The 17,392-nt window shown below is 39.6% G+C and overlaps 1 protein-coding gene across 3 annotated transcripts in view; it reads right to left on the reverse strand.

Annotated features, from left to right (window-relative positions):
* Positions 1–606: 606 nt before the first annotated feature.
* CLDN10 (claudin 10) overlaps positions 607–17,392 on the reverse strand; it is a 103,792-nt gene continuing 87,006 nt past the window's right edge. For 2 of the 3 annotated variants that reach the window (XM_016224154.2, XM_016224153.2), the window contains exons 2-5: positions 16,398–16,559; positions 16,223–16,304; positions 2,873–2,980; positions 607–2,270 (exon numbers count right to left, since the gene is read on the reverse strand). In XM_016224154.2, the coding sequence (XP_016079640.1) occupies positions 2,150–2,270; positions 2,873–2,980; positions 16,223–16,304; positions 16,398–16,559 (473 nt within the window). In that variant the 3' untranslated portion in view covers positions 607–2,149. Of the gene's footprint in view, positions 2,271–2,872; positions 2,981–9,335; positions 10,559–16,222; positions 16,305–16,397; positions 16,560–17,392 lie in introns of those variants that run through there. The other variant, XM_016224152.2, reaches the window with a different exon arrangement.

Consider the following 17,392-nt stretch of genomic DNA (forward strand, 5'->3'; position numbering starts at 1 on the left):
CTCTTCTCCCTAAATTCTTCAGGAGCTAGAATAGTTCTGTTACAGGCACCTCTCACAGACACCAGAGAGGTGTTATGGGACAGCCCCGAGTCAGAGGGCAAGGGCTGTCCCCACCTTGATTCGTGTCATGCTCATAGGAATGAATTCAAACAAGTGATTCCAGATAATTGCATTGTGGTAAAGCCAATTTATTAAAAAATTAAGGAAATTTATTAAAGAAGCAAGGCAAACAAATCGACTAAACTACATCCGAGTCTGGTGGGGGTTCAAGGGGTTATATACCCTTCTGTGTATAGATTCTAAAATTCCTTTGCTAGGAATTGGTACAGGTTAACTCTGAAGGTCTCTCCTTTTGCTTTGTTATGGCTTTCCAAGAAAGTATGAGAAGCACCTGGCAATTAAATCCTAAGACTGCTGGCTTCTCTATTTAAACAGCGGGATGGGATAAGACTTCACTCTTCCTTCCCCCCTCCCTCTTCTCTGCTGCCTTTTAGTTGGTTTCAGGATGGATGAAGCTGTGTATTCTCCAGGTGCATCAGGAGTCCCCCTTCCCTTCCCCTTCCTCTCCTACATTCTTTGGAGAGACATTAACCATCTGCTCTCTAGCACCCTTGGTTGGGGGAAGGTAAAAGCTTGCTATTTACAAGCTGGCTGCCGGCTGCCAAACTGTCTGGCCTTGTTTAATTTTCTTGTCTCAGTTTCCCCATTCCTCCTGCCCTTGCTTCTTACTATCCTATAACAGTTCAGTACAATCTAAACACTATCTTTACTAGCACATCTCTGAAATTTTAAAATTTGTTTTAAACACACGGAATAAAACCCTGCCCCTACACTGGCCTGTGGCACCTAACTTCCCTTTATTGCTTTCAGTTCATTTGTGTCCCTGGGAAAGATATTTCAAGTATTATCATGGTTGTGTGCACACACACACACATATTTTTTTTTGGTAACAAACATGTTCATTTCCTTTTCTTTCCACTGAGCACCTCCAAACAATGTGATTTTCCCTTTTAAGTCTTTCGTGCGTCAGGAAAATGTTATTTTCACCTATGCTGTGATTGGTGTGGAAAGTTTCTTGCTCACAGGTAACACAGATACCAAGTCTTATTCAAAGCCTGAAGCTATATATTTACCCTCTACTGCCTCAGTTCAGAGTCCTGTTTTGTCACTCACTGTGGCAATTTACTGAAACTCTGCTTTCATTTCCTCCTCTGTCAATTCAGGTTGCTACCAGTACTAAGAGGGCAGTTGTGAGGATGAAGTGAGTCAGGGCACGGAAAATGCTCAGAACGGTGCTGGGCATTTGGTGAAAGGGCTGGTTCTAGGAATAAACCACTGTCTTTGTTCAAAAATCACTGGAGCACCTTACATATTTGAAAAATGGTCTCTCCTTGACCCAGTTAGTTCCACACACAGGACCTAAGAGACATCAGAACTTGGCCTGTGGGTTCTGTGTGAGGCAGGTGCCACGCGGGCTCCGGGCCTTCCTCTGTTGGCTTCAGAGTCAGCCATGACCAGCGTGTCTAGCTCGGCTCTTGCTGACGCTCCGCCCCAGAACCTGCTTTCTGTATAAGAGGAGCCGAAGCAGTTACTTAAGGCGGACGAGCCAGGTAATGGGCCCATTCGCCCTTCCTTGAGCAGTCACTGAATTACAGTGGCGCAGAACGTGTAAGAAACCAGAAGTCACTACACGCAGCCAGGAACATGTCCATCAACCCAAACACCCTCTGAGGAATAGTCTCAGATTGTCCCCATACTGTTTACCAGACACCACTCCTTATACACTTTCTGTTAAATATATGGAGAAAGAAACATAAGGAATGGGGACAAAGACTGCAACATAGGAATGATTAAGACTGCTTTACAAAGTACATCTTGACCCCCTTGGGTACCAAATACACATGCTAAAAACGTATAAGATATATGCAAATCCTGTAAATAACCTGTTTATTTTTTTATAGAAAGCCACAACAGAAAATGATTAGTATATAACTATGTAAGAACATTTACATCCATATAATCAACACATTCCTCAAATTCCTATTTTAAAAATAGTTTGAGTGTTAATTATAGGAGGGCCCTGAAGGGATCATTTTGTGAATGGTTCACCTTTATAACAAACTCAAGACAGTTTGCAGCAGTGCTCTTTCTAGACGTAAGCATTTTTATCAAACTGTTTCGGAGGGTTTGTGGTTTTGATATCTCCTTCACCACGATACTTTGTCCGAGAAGACATGACAGATGTGGCCCCGTTGTACGCATATCCCATTCTGAAAGGCAAAACACAGCTGGGTAGATTCTGTTTTGCACGCAGGGCGAACAAAAATGGGAAGAAACCATCCTCCCCCTACTTCTGTCATAGCTAAGTTTAAGTCTCCTGATTAGTGAGCTTTCTTCCCAAGAAATACTTCAAAATCATTTCTGAACGGCTGGTGTGACCATCTCTGCCGAAGAAACTCATGGCTTTTTCATTTGTTCAGCAACTCTCCTTCAAAATTATGATTTAAAACTCATCTTCCCGGAACCTAGGAGACCGCATGACCTTCATCAGTGATTTCTATGTGAAAATTATGATGAGGCCAAAGGGATGCCCCTGTTGTCAGACCCATAGTTCTACTTCCAGAAATAGCTTTGGGATGTAAGAATGATGAACTCTTTAAAAAAAATCAACAACAAAAAAAACTATAACGAACTATATTCTATTCAATATAATATCTACTATTCAATACATTATACTATTTATTCCTAATCTTACCCAATTCTGGGTTTTTGAAGTTTCTAAGAATCATGAACTATCTATAACTTATCCCATGTGTAGTAAATTAAAATAGTATTATACTTTTTCACGGGCCACTTTGTTTCTTTTTCATACCTGGGTGTTTTGTTGTTGTCCGATATTGAAAAGCAAAATATGACGCCCCCAATTATGCAGAGTGAGGCTCCCGACCATCCAATAAACAGAGCGGCTCCTAATTCGTACCTGTGAGGAAGTTTGCACAAGTATTACGGTTTAGTTGTTAAGGGGGTGGGGCAGGTAAACAGTAACCCTACTAGCCAACATTTACTGAATGCTAATTATAATTTTTTGCTATTAGAGCTTGTACAGGAAGTAGTAACACCTCGTATCCGTATAATGCTTTCAACTTTTCTCAAAGTGTTTTTATAGCCGTCACATGATTATATGTCCCCAGAGAAACAAAGAATGAGAAAAGTAAATCCAAATCTCAAGGGCTATGTGTTTTCCCATGTTGCCTATCCCATTTTTGAAGAATAGTGGGTGGCTGTTTTAATAAAGAAGTGGTTCTCAAACTTTTTTGGCCCATACACTGCCGCTGCAAGGGAAAAAATGATCGCCATTCCCTACCTAAGGGTGCTTTTCATTGTAAAGTGAAGTCACAGTAGGAAGGGTCTGATCACAGAGAATCCAGAGGAGCTGAGAAAGGAAAGTAAGAAGTGAGTTAAGAAAGACATGCCAAGGTTGGCTCCCTCACCAGCCCAACCCCCTGAACCAGGTGCGGGGTCTGGGCCAGGATGCAGCATCCAGGACACACCACGACGTTGGTCGCAGCTGGCCTATGCCTGTCCTGAGTTTGCCTCATCTCTTTCCATGAGCCGGGTCACTATCCAGGCTGCGCAGGCCTCCTGGCGTGACCCGAGTCGCAGCAGTGGTGGGTAGTGTAACAGCATGGCCCCCGCCGGCTGGGGGAGCAGGAAACAACACGTACAGATGAGGGGCTTACGGTCCACGTGCCTATTTTCAGATCTGACTACAGAGGCAATTTCAGGGCCTGTGTTTGCAACTGGGAGGGAGAGATGTACACAGTACATGCTGCCCTGTAATCCCTCCTGTCCTCACTCGTGCTGCCTTTCCTGGGAAACCAAGGTGACTGCCGAAGCAAGGAACAGCTGCGAACCGCTCATCCCGCCCCGGAGCCCCGATTAGGCTCTGGGAACTGAGAAACTTCCACCGGCACCACCAAAGGCAATCGCGGAAACGGAAGGCTGCGGTAAGTAGAGAAAAACATCTTTAGTCTGCACAAAATAAACAGTCCAGAAGAAGACTGAAGAGAGGCGTGCACAGGTGAAAAAGAAGTGAGCTGAGCAGACCAAGGGTGTTGAACTGGCAGTTTTATAAAAGATACCTTCATTAAATATACCTCGACAAAGGATATCCTGGATTCCACATCAGCCCTGCTTTTATGATGTTTAACAAGATTATGCAAATGGAACAAGCTGCAGGTGCACATCATCTGACCTCCTTAAAACATCTAAAAGCCCTATAGTAAGCTGGCATCAGATCCATCCATTCTCTTCCTCTTCCTGCAAAGGCAACTAAAGGAATGAGCATACTGAAAATCTCTACTTGAAGGATATTATTATGAGGTTACAATTTAATGATACTTTCCATTTTTCTCTATTTTTTCCCCTCTAGAGTTCAGGCTATCTTCTCTCCTGAAACTATGTATTAGTATTACTTAGTGTAAATACCCTGGAAGAAACAGTCTGAGATTTCTCTTAAACGATTTTTCTTAAACTATCCTCTCTTAAAAAAGGATGCCAGTGTCAGGTACTGTGGTTGATTAAAAACAAGTCTCTAATTATCACTAGTGGTTAGTTAGAAGTGAAGGTGATAGAAATACTACACCACAGCTCGGCACTACGAATTCGGAAGAGCATGCCAACATGTGCGCAGTGTTGTTACAAGTCAGAGGATGCATTACCCAGGCAGCTCAAATGTCAGCAAGTATGTCTCTATATTTATTTAAGCATCTTGAAACTTTCTGAAGGGATTTAAGAATCATGACTTTGGCTTATATTAAACATGAGTTCACGTATTCCTCTTTTAAATATGTTTTAATTTTCTTTACGTCAGTAAATACAGACTATTCCAAGGAAAATATCATTTCCATTTGAATTCTTTGTGACTTTTGTCAGAGACAAACTTTATAAATAGTAGTACAGTTTACAGTTGAGGTCTTTAAGAGACTCCACGTCTATGCCAATAATTTTTAACAATTCGGATGCGAGGGCTTTTGTGACTTGGTTCCTTCTCTTTCAGAGACTTTTTTCTTCTTTGTTCTGTTAAAAATCATGTATAGCAGACTTACTCAAGAGTTACTAGAATCCACACCTATCGGCGTGCGTGATTTGGCACAAGTGGACTTCCATTAGTGAAAGACAGGAATGAGGGAGTGCAATGTAATATCCACGGAGCACGCCTCCGTGATACTGACTGGGAAAGTCTGTGTCTGCCTGGAACTCTTTCTGCATGTTTGGTAACGCCAAGAAGCTGACTTCAACACCTTAGGAGACCTTAGGAGGCTATCCACATTTCAGGTGATCTGTTGCGGGCCTTTCTTTTGTTAACAATATCCTCCTGGCCCTAGACCAGCTTTCCCACTGTGTGGCCTCCTTACTGAGCTGTTATAATTGCCCAAGTGTCTTCATTATTCTGAAAGGCTATAAACCCCTGATCCCCAGGTTGAGGAGAGAACCTCGTTTTATAGATCAGAACATTGTTTTTGGAGCATCTCTTAGATATTCTGCTCACTTGATAGGACTAAACAAAAGCTGCCGGTATGACTTTAATTCATGTGCGTAACTGAATAAAATTTAGTGAGTAATGGGGAAATGTACTTGTATACGTAGACATTAAAACACAGATTATGCACTAAAAATTTTCCCAAAAAGGAACCCAAAGATCAAAGGCATTAAAATGTCCTCTGAACTACTGGATGAAGTTATATGCTCATGCGCCTGGCTGCGCCTGGGGCTCCAGGCTGTTGCTCATGTCTCTAATTTCATGTTGAGAGAACCAGAACTAGAACCACCCTTGGTGGCATGAATTTTGATGCCTTTCATACTTCACCTCCTATTTCAACCCTGCAACCTTCACAGTAATCCTGAGGGAATGGACTGAGGAACGCCCATTATTTATATTCACCTATTTTTGCCCTCCTTGCACCCAAACCCGTTAGCCCCTGACCTGCCATCCACCAGGAGCTGGTGAGCCTACCACAGAAACAGGCTAAGCCTTGTGCTAATCATGTGTTTCAGGGTGGATGAGAGAGACATAGCTCTTTTCTCAAGGATCTTACAGCCTAGTCGGAATAGTCCGACATTAAGCAAATAATTATAGTAAAGTGTGATGAAACATAACAATAGAATCAGAAGACCATTTTTTTGCAAAGTAAACGTTACCCCTTTCAAATCCACATAGGTGTGGTTCAAGTAAATGCCCACAGTGACAAAAGCTACTATTACTGTCAGTTCACAGTACTGGGAATTTTGTGTGCCAAGATTTTTTTACACGTATCATCATATTCGATCTTCACTGTAATTCCAAGAGATGGGTTTTACAAATGAGGAACTGAAGCTCAGGGAAATTAAATTATTTGCCCCATGTCATCTCAGCTAAGGAAATGGTAGAAGAAGCAGGATTTTAAACCCATAACTGTTATGTACACCTTAGCTAAGTAAAAGATTTCATTAGCATAAAAATGCAATGTGTGCACTGTAGTTTTAGTTGTCATTTAGTTGTCATTTTCAGAAAGCTGTGTGTGTGCTCTTTCCCTGGCTCATTATGTTCCCAGTGGCTCAAGAGCTCTAGGGTATGGAATTTTTCTAAATTCCCTCAGGCTATCTTTTCACCCAGCACAAAAAAAAGGTGAGTGCAGTAATTAAACTCAGGACGTGTTGGATTTGAAAAAGAGAAAATCAGCTCCTCTAAAAACAAAACAAGAACTGTTTAGTGAATGAAAACAACCTCATCCTTTTAAGATCTCCTGAGAAGTGAAGTGACCTTGTTGAAAGTCACAGAACCAGAAGCCAGGTCTTTTGACATTCAGGATAGTGACCTTTTCCCCCAAATATATTGTCCCACTCCTCATTTTAATCAAGAGTGAGTGGCAGGAGCCAAAATAAATATTCCAATTACCTTAAAACAACGAAATATGTGAAAAAATATTTAAAGTTTAGAAAGTACACCTATATATTATCAATGTTAACATTTTAAGATTGAATTCCACTGGTTTGCCTTCTTTTATTTTTTATTTTCTTTTATTTTTTTATTCCTCACCCGAGAATACGTTTTTATTGATTTTAGAGTGAGAGAAAGGGAGAGAGAGATAAAAAAAACATGGATGTGAGAGAGAAACATTGATCGGTTTTCTCTGGTACGCACCCTGACCAGGGATTGAACCCACAACATTTTGGTGTAAGGGACCAACTGAGCCACACAGGCCAGGGCAGTTTGCCTAACTCAGAGGCTCATAAAATCCAAGGTCTATATAACTGCATGGATGGATTTTATAGTAAATAAGTACTCTAAAGACATTACCTACAAACACACATTTCCCCCAAATACTCTACATTGGTGCTTAGTGCCCACCAAGCTGTGTATCTCCCTGAGGATGTCACAGTCTAGTCTCGCTTTGCAATTCACATCAGTTACCAGTTCCTTCATACTGCCTGGAAGGTGCCCCAAGATTTCCCACTTAAGGCTGAACATGAGACTACTAAGAAGTGGCAGGTACCTCCCAAATGGTGACTAAAGTAGAATGGGATAATTTGAATAATAACAAGTCTACTTATATATGGAAACTTGATGGAGAATTATCAAATTTCGGACACCCAAAATAAAGACTGATTTTTTTAGGGGGAGCTGATTCTAAATTGCTTTTCTATGGCTAGTTTAGAGCAGACATGCATACGTTATCTTCCATGTGTTGTGACTTATCATTAGGGTAGTTCAGAATTCTACAAATTCTTTATGGTATATTAATGCAGGTACACTGTAACACTTATTGATCACATACCATGTGCCACTGTGGTGGATGTTTTACATATGCTATTTTCTTTAATCCTTAACATTCACAAGCAGGAGGTGCTATTCTGTCACCCAGACTAGGCTTGATGTATCTCCCCTAACATCACAGAGGAGCAAGGGCCAGGACCAGGGTCTGATTCTAAAACTTGCCTCTTAACTGCTCCGCCTCCTTCCCTCTCTGTAAAGTGTTCAGTAGGTGTCTTTACAGGAGTTCAAATTTTTGGCCAATTATTCATGGGAACTGAAGAAACCATCCATAGTATTACTTAATATAATATTAGCCAAGGTAAATTATAACTGAAAAGAAACATCTCACGTCCCCAAAATTACATAGTTCAATTCAAAAGCAAACCTGTGGTTTAGCAACTTTCATGCCATTGATCTCCTCTATTCATGTGGATAATTGGGGGTTTACTGGGCCTGTATCTTAAGTGAGAAATGATGTGCTGAGTCATAATACTCCAAGTAGGCACAATAACATGTTTACATGCAGACTTTGAAATCTGGGTAAAGTGATACTGCACAGGGGGCTGTGCTTCACAATGGGAAACTCTGAAGACAACCAATGCTGCCCTGAGACACTTGAGGGCAAGACCAGCACTGGCAAGCACAGGTCAAGAATCTCTATGTGTGGAGACAGGTGGGCACATCTGTTTGTGTGGAGGGAAAAATATATGGATGGACTTACAGCAAAAAAAACTTGGGTTAATTAAAAGCATATCTGCATTTTGTTCAGAATCCTCAGCAGCCCACCTGAAAACATTTGAGAACCAACCCAGGTGTTGGGGAAGATGTATGTAGAGTGGGTTCTTATGGGAAGATCTCAAGACTATCCATTTGACAATTTCAATTTGTTGTGTATCTCTAAGTGAATGCCATGATTGGGATGATTAGCAATAAAGAGAAGAAACTACACAAGCCTTATTTCTTCTAAATGGTTTCATGCTCTGAACTTGAGAGCCAAGCGTCTTACAACAATGATCTTTTCTACTAGGTCTCCAACATTTCAATATACATTTCTCTGTGGCTAACCTTAATATACTGCATAAAGTAATAAGTTGCTACATTAACATACTCTGCTTAAGGGTCAGTACCCTTTAAAATAATAGCTAACATTTACTGAGTGCTTACTATGTGCTATGCACAGTTCTAAACAGCTGAAATGTACGATCTCACTTAATTCTCATAGTAACCTCACAGTACCTATATTACCCCATTTTACATATGAGCACCATAGACCACAGAAAGGACAAGTAACTTGCTGAATTATACAACTAATAAGTGGCAGAGCTGGGGTTTACTCCCAAGTAACCTGAATCTGGGGTCCTTAATCCTTTTTAAAAAAACAATTTGTAGCCCAGCCAGCATGGCTCAGTGGTTGAGCACTGATAAGTCACAGTTTGATTCCTGGGTTGCTGGCTGGATCCCCAGCAGGGGCCGTGCAAGAGGCAGCCAATCAGTGACTCTCATCATTGATGTTTCTATCTCTCCCACTCCCTTCCTCTCTGAAATCCATAAAAACATATTAAAAAAATAATTTTTAAAGTTTTAAGTAAATTTACATACACAAATATGCACAGGTCAAATTTCACAAATTCAACATGCATGGGCAACCAGAATCAGTACCTTAGAGCCCTGCCGTGCCCCCTTCCAGTCACTGCTCCCCTCTCTGACATCTAACAGCTCAGGTTAGTTTTGCAGGTTCTTGTGCTTAAATAAGTGGAACCATGCTGCATGTACTCTTTTGAGTCCGGCTTCTTTCACTCATCACTGAGCCTGAGATTTATCCAAATGGCTGCAGATGGTTCATTCTCATGTCTTTGCACTGTCCCATTGCGTAAATGTACTCCAATTTGTTTACCCACTTTACTGCTGATGGGCATCTGGGTAGTTTATATCTTAGGCTATTACAAAGAGTGTTGCTATGAACGTTGCATGTATATTTTTGTAAAAATAGGGATGTGTTTCTGTTGGGTACACCCCTAGGAATGAAATTCTTGGGTCACGTGCCCAGATTTAGTAGATGCTGCCACACAGGTTTCCAACGTGATTGTATCATTTCATGCTCCCACCAGCAGCGTATGAGAGTTCTGGTTGCTCTATGTCCTTGCCAATAATTTTTAAACACTATGTCCTCAAACAAAAGTTGTTAATTCAACTAACATTTTGAGAGCCTGCTATGTGTCAAGTGCTCTTCGAAGTGGTGGGGACATCGGGGTTCTCATTCGTAAACAGTACATTACACGGCCTCCTCTCCTCATTCACTTAACCAAAATCTCCACAAGCATGCTCATGCCTTTCTACTCCAGGAAAGATGCAGACAGACAGACAGTCACACAGCACTGCTGACTGACCATCCTTGCTGTAAATGTGGAACATGGACTAGCTGCAGAGACTCCACCAATCAGCAAGATGCCGTCTCCGTTTTGAGATGCTCCTGGTCTGCTCTGAGAGCTGCACCAATAAGCAAGTGCTAATTGCCCAGCAGGATTATGATAGAAGCGTGAGGTGCAAGAGCAGCAGCCAGGCGGACCCCCACCAGAATGCAAGTCCTGCAGGAGAAGCAGAGGGTAGCCAGGATGTGAAAAGGAGAGGGAAAGGGCTGGAGGGGAGGTGGGGGGGTGGTAGAAGCTGAGTGACCAGAAAGCAGGGCATACTGGCAGGGATGGGGACTTCCTTACTGGTGAGGAAAAACAAAACACAATTCCGTGAGGATAAGAAACTCTGAGACTGAAAAACAAAACAAAACAAAACACAGTTGCCAAACACTTGATTCTCAAGTAGATTTTTAAGTCACGCTAGCATAACAAAAGCATCAGATAATTAGTCTGAAGTGGCCCGTGCTACCATCAAACAAAGTCACAGAACACCACCACCTTCATAATATTTAACAGCCGAGCTGTTTTGTTCACCTGGCCCTTCTATGGAATCTCTTATCCAAGAATCAATCTATGAGCTGTTTACCAATATTAATTCATTCTTCAAACAACCTCATGAGTGAGTAAGCTTAAATAAACAAACATCCATACTTCATCAAATTATAATAAGGACAGAAGAAAGAAGTTAAATATTTTGGCAAGGTCACCTAGGGAGATCAATATTCCTTTCAACTTCATCAAGGACAATTTGTGTAACCTAGAAATGTACTTCTTGAATTGTCTGTTGTTCATTTAACTTGACAGATAACAAGAATGAGAGAATTTACTGGGAAGTAGACATCCATTTATTTCTAATTATTAAATAGCCATAATAGAGAAAAGATTTTACCTTTGTAAAAGCTTAAATCCTAAGAAACTAAATATATGCCAGGAATGAAGAGTACTAGAGATAAATAACTTCATGGTGTTAAAAACTGTGCAGATAAGACCCAAACATGAGAATATCACATATACTAAATGAGAATAAATCTAAGATCACTATCACCTGTTTCCTCAGTTAAGGTAACTGGTTCAGTGCTCTAACTTTGTAAGCTCTGAAAACAAGTTTCTTTATGTCAATCAAATCTTACTTGGAACAGTTTATTTAAGAAAACAAAGCAAGACATTCAGGAAGTTAGTGGTTTGGACAACACCAAAAAGTGGAAATAATGTAATTAAATTTTAACATCCTAGTAGGGTGAATCACTAAGGGGTGTCTGTTACCATAAGCTTGCAGGAAGGTAGATTTTTTGTGTGGATTATGTAGGTTTTGTTATAATAAAAAGAAGGAAGTTGGTTTGAAACAGCCCAAAGGGGAGAGTTGAGAAATAGTTTTTAAGGCTTTGCAGGAGCCCATCCTGTAATCATAAAACATAATTGTAACTTGAATGACAGCAAGGAAGCAAAACAGAAGGAAATGGCAGAACACAACCAGACCCAGATGAAACTCTTTAGGCCGCAATTTTGTCAAATGACTGTAGCCTGGAAGAAAAATCTTCCCGATATGTGGTGGGAAAGGAAGGGTTTCAGAAATAACTAGCCACTGAACATAAAGCGTGATAGTGTTTGCAATACTATTGCCACAATCTTTAGTCCAACTATACATTAAAGCCACTCATTTTTTTCTCAACAAAGTGCCCACTGAGTTCCTTGCACATAGTAGGAATGTAGTGAGAACTTTTTGATGACCTTAGCTGTGTTTTTCTAACTTAGGCAACCACGGTGGGCCTTATATAAGTATGTCCTGGAAATCTACAAAGAAGATTCAATTCATTTAGTACAGAATTCTTAAGAAAAACGACAGCAGCAACAAGCCAGTAACAAAACTAGGTTCTGAGGCCTGACTCATTTTCCAGCACATTTTAGGTTCTGGGTATGGGAGAGCAAGTATATACTCACCAGAAATTTAAACTAGAGCATGTGGAGAGCAGCTATCTCTCACTACCCTTCCTAAGCACCCAAATACACATATGCTTTCTAGGGCTGAGGGAAAGATGCTAATTGGCCGTAGCTACCGTTAGGAAGATTAAAGTGTTAGCTAAGGATGGGAAAAGGAGAGTGAATGTGCCTCCGATGTCCATCCTCTCAGAGGCTTCCTCTGTCTGCGGAGACAACAGAAACCTTTTCTGCTAGTTATAAAAGGACTAGCACTACAGATAAGAGTCTCACTTACCAGGCACTGTGCTAGGCAAATAAGATAGAAATGAAATAGATGTTCTCTGACTTCAAGGAACTTACTCTTTTGCAGGTCAGTAAAGACACAGAAGAAAGTCAGACCCTTCCTACAGGAGTATCTTCCAAATTCCAGCTCACCTAGGGCTGGCCCTGCCATTAGCTTTGATTCCCCAACATATTCTAAGTTCATGTACAAACTAAATCAGAGGCACAGATCACTGAATTCTAGCAGATGCCAGCCAGGGAAGTGCTATCCCCTAGAATAGCCAACTGAAAATCTTGCTTTAAAGATTATATTTTAAGACTTATGAAATCCATTTTTTTTATGTTGACAATTTGCAGCTTATCGAACTTCTTAATTTTCATCTCCTCTACGAGAGGTGTTAATAAAGGGAAAACAGATGAAGTCAAGTTAGTTGATTTGTTGGTTTGTATACAGAAGTGAGTTTTATCTAAAGTAAGTCTCTGAATTCCTCTAGATGTCACCTGCCATTTTTATGCCTCTATCATTGTGGGTAGTTAGAATCTGATCGTATTTACAAATTTCAGGCCTTGACAATTCCTTGATCTAAGGGGATTATATGTAAGTCATGGAGGGCCTTTTTTTGTGCAAGGCACTGCCAGGGATACAGAGGTGAGTGAGAAAAGAAGTCCCTATCTCAAAGAGCAGGATTTAAAAAAAAAATAAAGTCAGAGAAAGAAAATATCAGATGATTTCACTTATATGTGGAATCTAAAGAACATCATAAACTGATGAACAAAATAGATTCAGTGACATAGAAGCATGGAGCAGACTGACAAATCTCAGAGGGAAGGTGGGGGTGGGTGGATGGGTAGGGAGAGATTAACCAAAGAATTTATATGCATATATGCATAACCCATAGACACAGACAGTAGTTTGGTGGAGGCTGGGGCAGGGAGTGGGTGCAAGTTGGAAGGGGTCAGTGGGGAAATCTGTAATATTTTGAACAATAAAAAAAAAAAAAAAGTAAAATAAAGTCTATATTTTCTATAAGGCCTTAGTTTGAAGGGCCTGTTCCTTGTAAATACTACTGATCTGTAAGTCGTTTTTCATAATTATTACCTCTGTGTTTTTAATTACATTAAGGTAAACTGGCAAATTGCAGGTGTTCTATTTTAAGTTACTGCAGAAGAGCTTAATAAAGACATCTATAAAGATAAGTCACATCTTAAATACAACATGCAATTCAAAAAGCAATCTTAATCATAGCCAATATAATACAGTAACAGCGAATACAAGGTGTTTGCTCTTTTCTAATCAGTTCTGAGCCTATATATATACAAATATATATGTATATATATATATACACCCTCTTTTAACTCTCACAGCAACTCTATGTGAGGGGTACTAGTATTATCTTAATTTTACAGATAAGAATACAGACACAGAGGGTGTGAGTAGGCATAGACAGAAAGAGAAATGCTGGAAGGCTGAGTGGGAACACGACAGTTCAATGTAGCACAAAGAATGTAGAAAAGAGGAAAGCCCTTCAGAGTCCATAATTTCTGACTTGAGTCAAACTAAAATCTGAAAGAATAAGAAACTCCAATGTACTAAACTGAATCAGGTGACTGAGCAAATAGCACGCACAGAAAACAATCATACAAAGGACAAGTCTAAGTTACGGTGCACACACAAATTAGCTTTGACCTTTTGAGGAAAAGTTAAATCTATTTTTAAGATTCTAACATCCTTAATAATTGTCAGGAAAATAAAAACAGTGATCTAGAAAAGATAATCCAGAAAAGTTAGCAATGTCTTTAATAAAATAAACCAAGAGAAATATAGTTTTGCTGTATATTGATGATACCAAACCCTGAAATAAAAATGTATTATTTAAATAAAAAATGATATTTCACTTAACTATCATTAAAATGTTTCTAATCTTCAAGAGCAGCCTCAGTTTTCATTCCAATGTTTGGTGTCATGTACATCTGTGCAAATCTCATTATCAAAAATAGGAGGAAATTTATAACGAACATAGGCAGGGGAATAAAAATTACACTGGGGTCTAAAACAGTTGTTTTTGTTTCCCATTTAATAAAATTTCAGAATAAAATGTATTTAAAAAAAAATATCTCTATTGATTTTAGAGAGGGAGGGAGAGGGGGAGAGAGAGATAGAAACATCAATGATGAGAGAGTCATTGATCAGCTGCCTCCTGCAAGCCCCTCACTGGGGATCGAGCCCGCAACCGGTGCATGCGCCCTGAGTGGGAATCAAACCACGATCTCCTGGGTCATAGGCCGATGCTCAACCGCTGAGCCACGCCCAGCCGGGCAGAATAAAAACTATTTCTAAATGTACAAAATAAACTCTCTTGATAAAAAATATATTAGTGTACTGTAACAAAAATTATAAAATAGTACAATATTATAAATCACGCATTTTAGAACATTCTAGAGTTTGGCCACATGGTTTGAATCATAGTTCTATCAGCTTTCTAGTTTAGTCCAAGTTCCCGTGTACACATTACTTGAACTCTTTCCTCAATTAAAAAAAAGGGAGTACGGAGAGAACCTGCTTCATAAGGCTGTTGTAAAAATCAAATAAAGAATACCTGCAATGCTCTGCCTGATACATGGTAGGAACTCAACCTGTCAGCTGCTACTTTCATTATATGTCATTATATAAGCATTATATAAGCATTTCATTATATAACCATTTACTCTTTATACATAAACTATGCTAAAGAGAGAACTAGAAAATCAAATTTTTGAAGATTTCTAAATCCACTGGAAAAAGTAATGTAGACCTGACCATATCTTTTAGTAATTGCTTTTTTAAAAATTCTATAATATCTGATCTGAAGACTGAAAGAGAATCACCAGGCTGGTGGACAGCAATCTGCATGCATACACACGTGGCCCTCTGCAGAGGCGTGTGGGTATATTCTCATGAAAGACAAAACATCTGATATATTATTATTTCTAATTTGGTGTCCCTGGGGTTTTCCCAATGTAAACAAATAAGCCTAGAGAAACTATAAAAAGCAACAGTCCATAGTTAAAACAACAACAACAAACAAACTGAGCTGTAAATGCCAAAGCATTCACCTGCAACTGAGACCAGTCACATCTGAGTGCGCCACTTCCAGAGCATTTTTTTTTTTTTTTAAAAAAACATTGCATCACGTACTGGTTTTTGTGTGTGTATTTTTTCTAAAGATTTAGAAATAAAGATTTAGAATAAAGATTTATTAGGTGGAGCTTGTTAAGACCATAGTTAACAGAGCAAATTTAAAAGGCTAATTAAAAATGAAAAATAATATTCCATTTAAATATCATTAGAACGTTTCTGATCTTCAGAAGCACAGTTTCCTTTCCATTTTAATCTCAATATTTGAGATGGAAACTGGCCTAGATGTTAGCATCTGACAAATACCATTCTAGATGAACAAAATCAAGGCAAGCTTTCAATTTTCTGCTGTCACACTTTATCATTCTTTCCTCCCATCCTACACCTCTATTCCACTTTTCCTCCATTCAGCTTCAATTTTATGATGCCTGGTGGATGAAGTTTAGATTTCTAAATCCTACACCTTAAGCTATTTAGAGACAAGACAGCATGTGACACTAATGTAGCAATTAAATGCCTCATTTGCCAAGGTAGCACATACAATGTTTACTCTTGAATTATGTCATCAAATTATGAGACAAATACGCACATCTCACTTTCTTTTCATAAGCCACGTAGAAAATTTCCATACCTTAATTTAGAATATGATTTTATATACATTTCCTGTGAACTAGAAACATACAGATTGAAAAGAGTACTTACTTTTGATCAACAAACAGAGGATCGAAGAATTCCGTTGTGATTTTGTTCGCGTACAGGGAACAGCCGGTCATTGAGCATAGCCCTAAAATGTATTAGAGAGAAAGGACCATGGTGAGTGAGTGCTATTTCATGAACATGGTGAAAGTACCTTGTTTGGGAGAAAGTTACTATTTACCTGACAGTATGAACACAACACCAGCCAAACAAGCGATTTTAGCTTTGGCTTTCTCTGAGCCTCCAACTTTGGTACACTTCATTCCAAACAGGGCAATTATGGAACCAAAAAAGCCCAGGCTGACAGCGGCAATCATAAGTCCTCTACAGGCCTGGATATAACCTGCAATTAGAGTAGGTCATTTATATTAACATAAAACAGGTAGCTGTCCAGGGAGAAATCCTTGTTTTATATTGTGCTCTTGAATGACTGTTCTGTTTTCCAAAAAATAAAAATAGACACATAACCATAATTGTTAAAACACGTGGTAGACAAGCAAGAAAGGAAAGCAAGTTAGTCTATACGGAATGCCTGTTCTACGTCACACACTTTTAAGTTCGGCTGATGTAAAATCCTCAGATTAGCTCTCTCGGTGTCATCATTCACATATGAGGAAACTGAGGCAAGCAAAGTTTCTATGACGTGCCAGAGATGAGTTAGTAAGAGGCAGAAATGGATTCCATTCAGATGTGACTACAAAGTCCACGTAACACCGCCTTTCACTGTGTGAAGCATCATCTGCCACTATCTCAACCCTCTTATTCTTCTGTGCATCGGAACTTTTAAATAGATGTTTTAATGGGTTTGATGTTATAAAATGTATACTTGGGCAGCAAGACCTCCCAGAGGGTGAAAGCAAGACCTCCCAGAAGGTGAAATCTCCCAGTATTAGTGAAAGTTTATAAACGAGACCAACTAAAATGTCATCATGAACCATAAGGAGTCTAAATTAAGAATTATTTTAATGACACTATGATTTTCAGGGCACATAGAATAAAATGTGGTTTTAAAAAACCATTGGCTATTTACAAGAAGAATAGTTTATAATTACTAAATTAACCGATTACGTGTAAATGGATGCTTTCAAAAGCTTGTTCCGTTGGTTTGTTTGATCATGTTTCCTACACCATTAACTTCCTTAGTCACATAGTTGTATTTGCACAGCCACGGCCCCG

The sequence above is a fragment of the Miniopterus natalensis genome, chromosome 2 (genome assembly GCF_054644295.1).
Source record: "Miniopterus natalensis isolate mMinNat1 chromosome 2, mMinNat1.hap1, whole genome shotgun sequence".
NCBI classification, from domain to species: Eukaryota; Metazoa; Chordata; class Mammalia; order Chiroptera; family Miniopteridae; genus Miniopterus; species Miniopterus natalensis.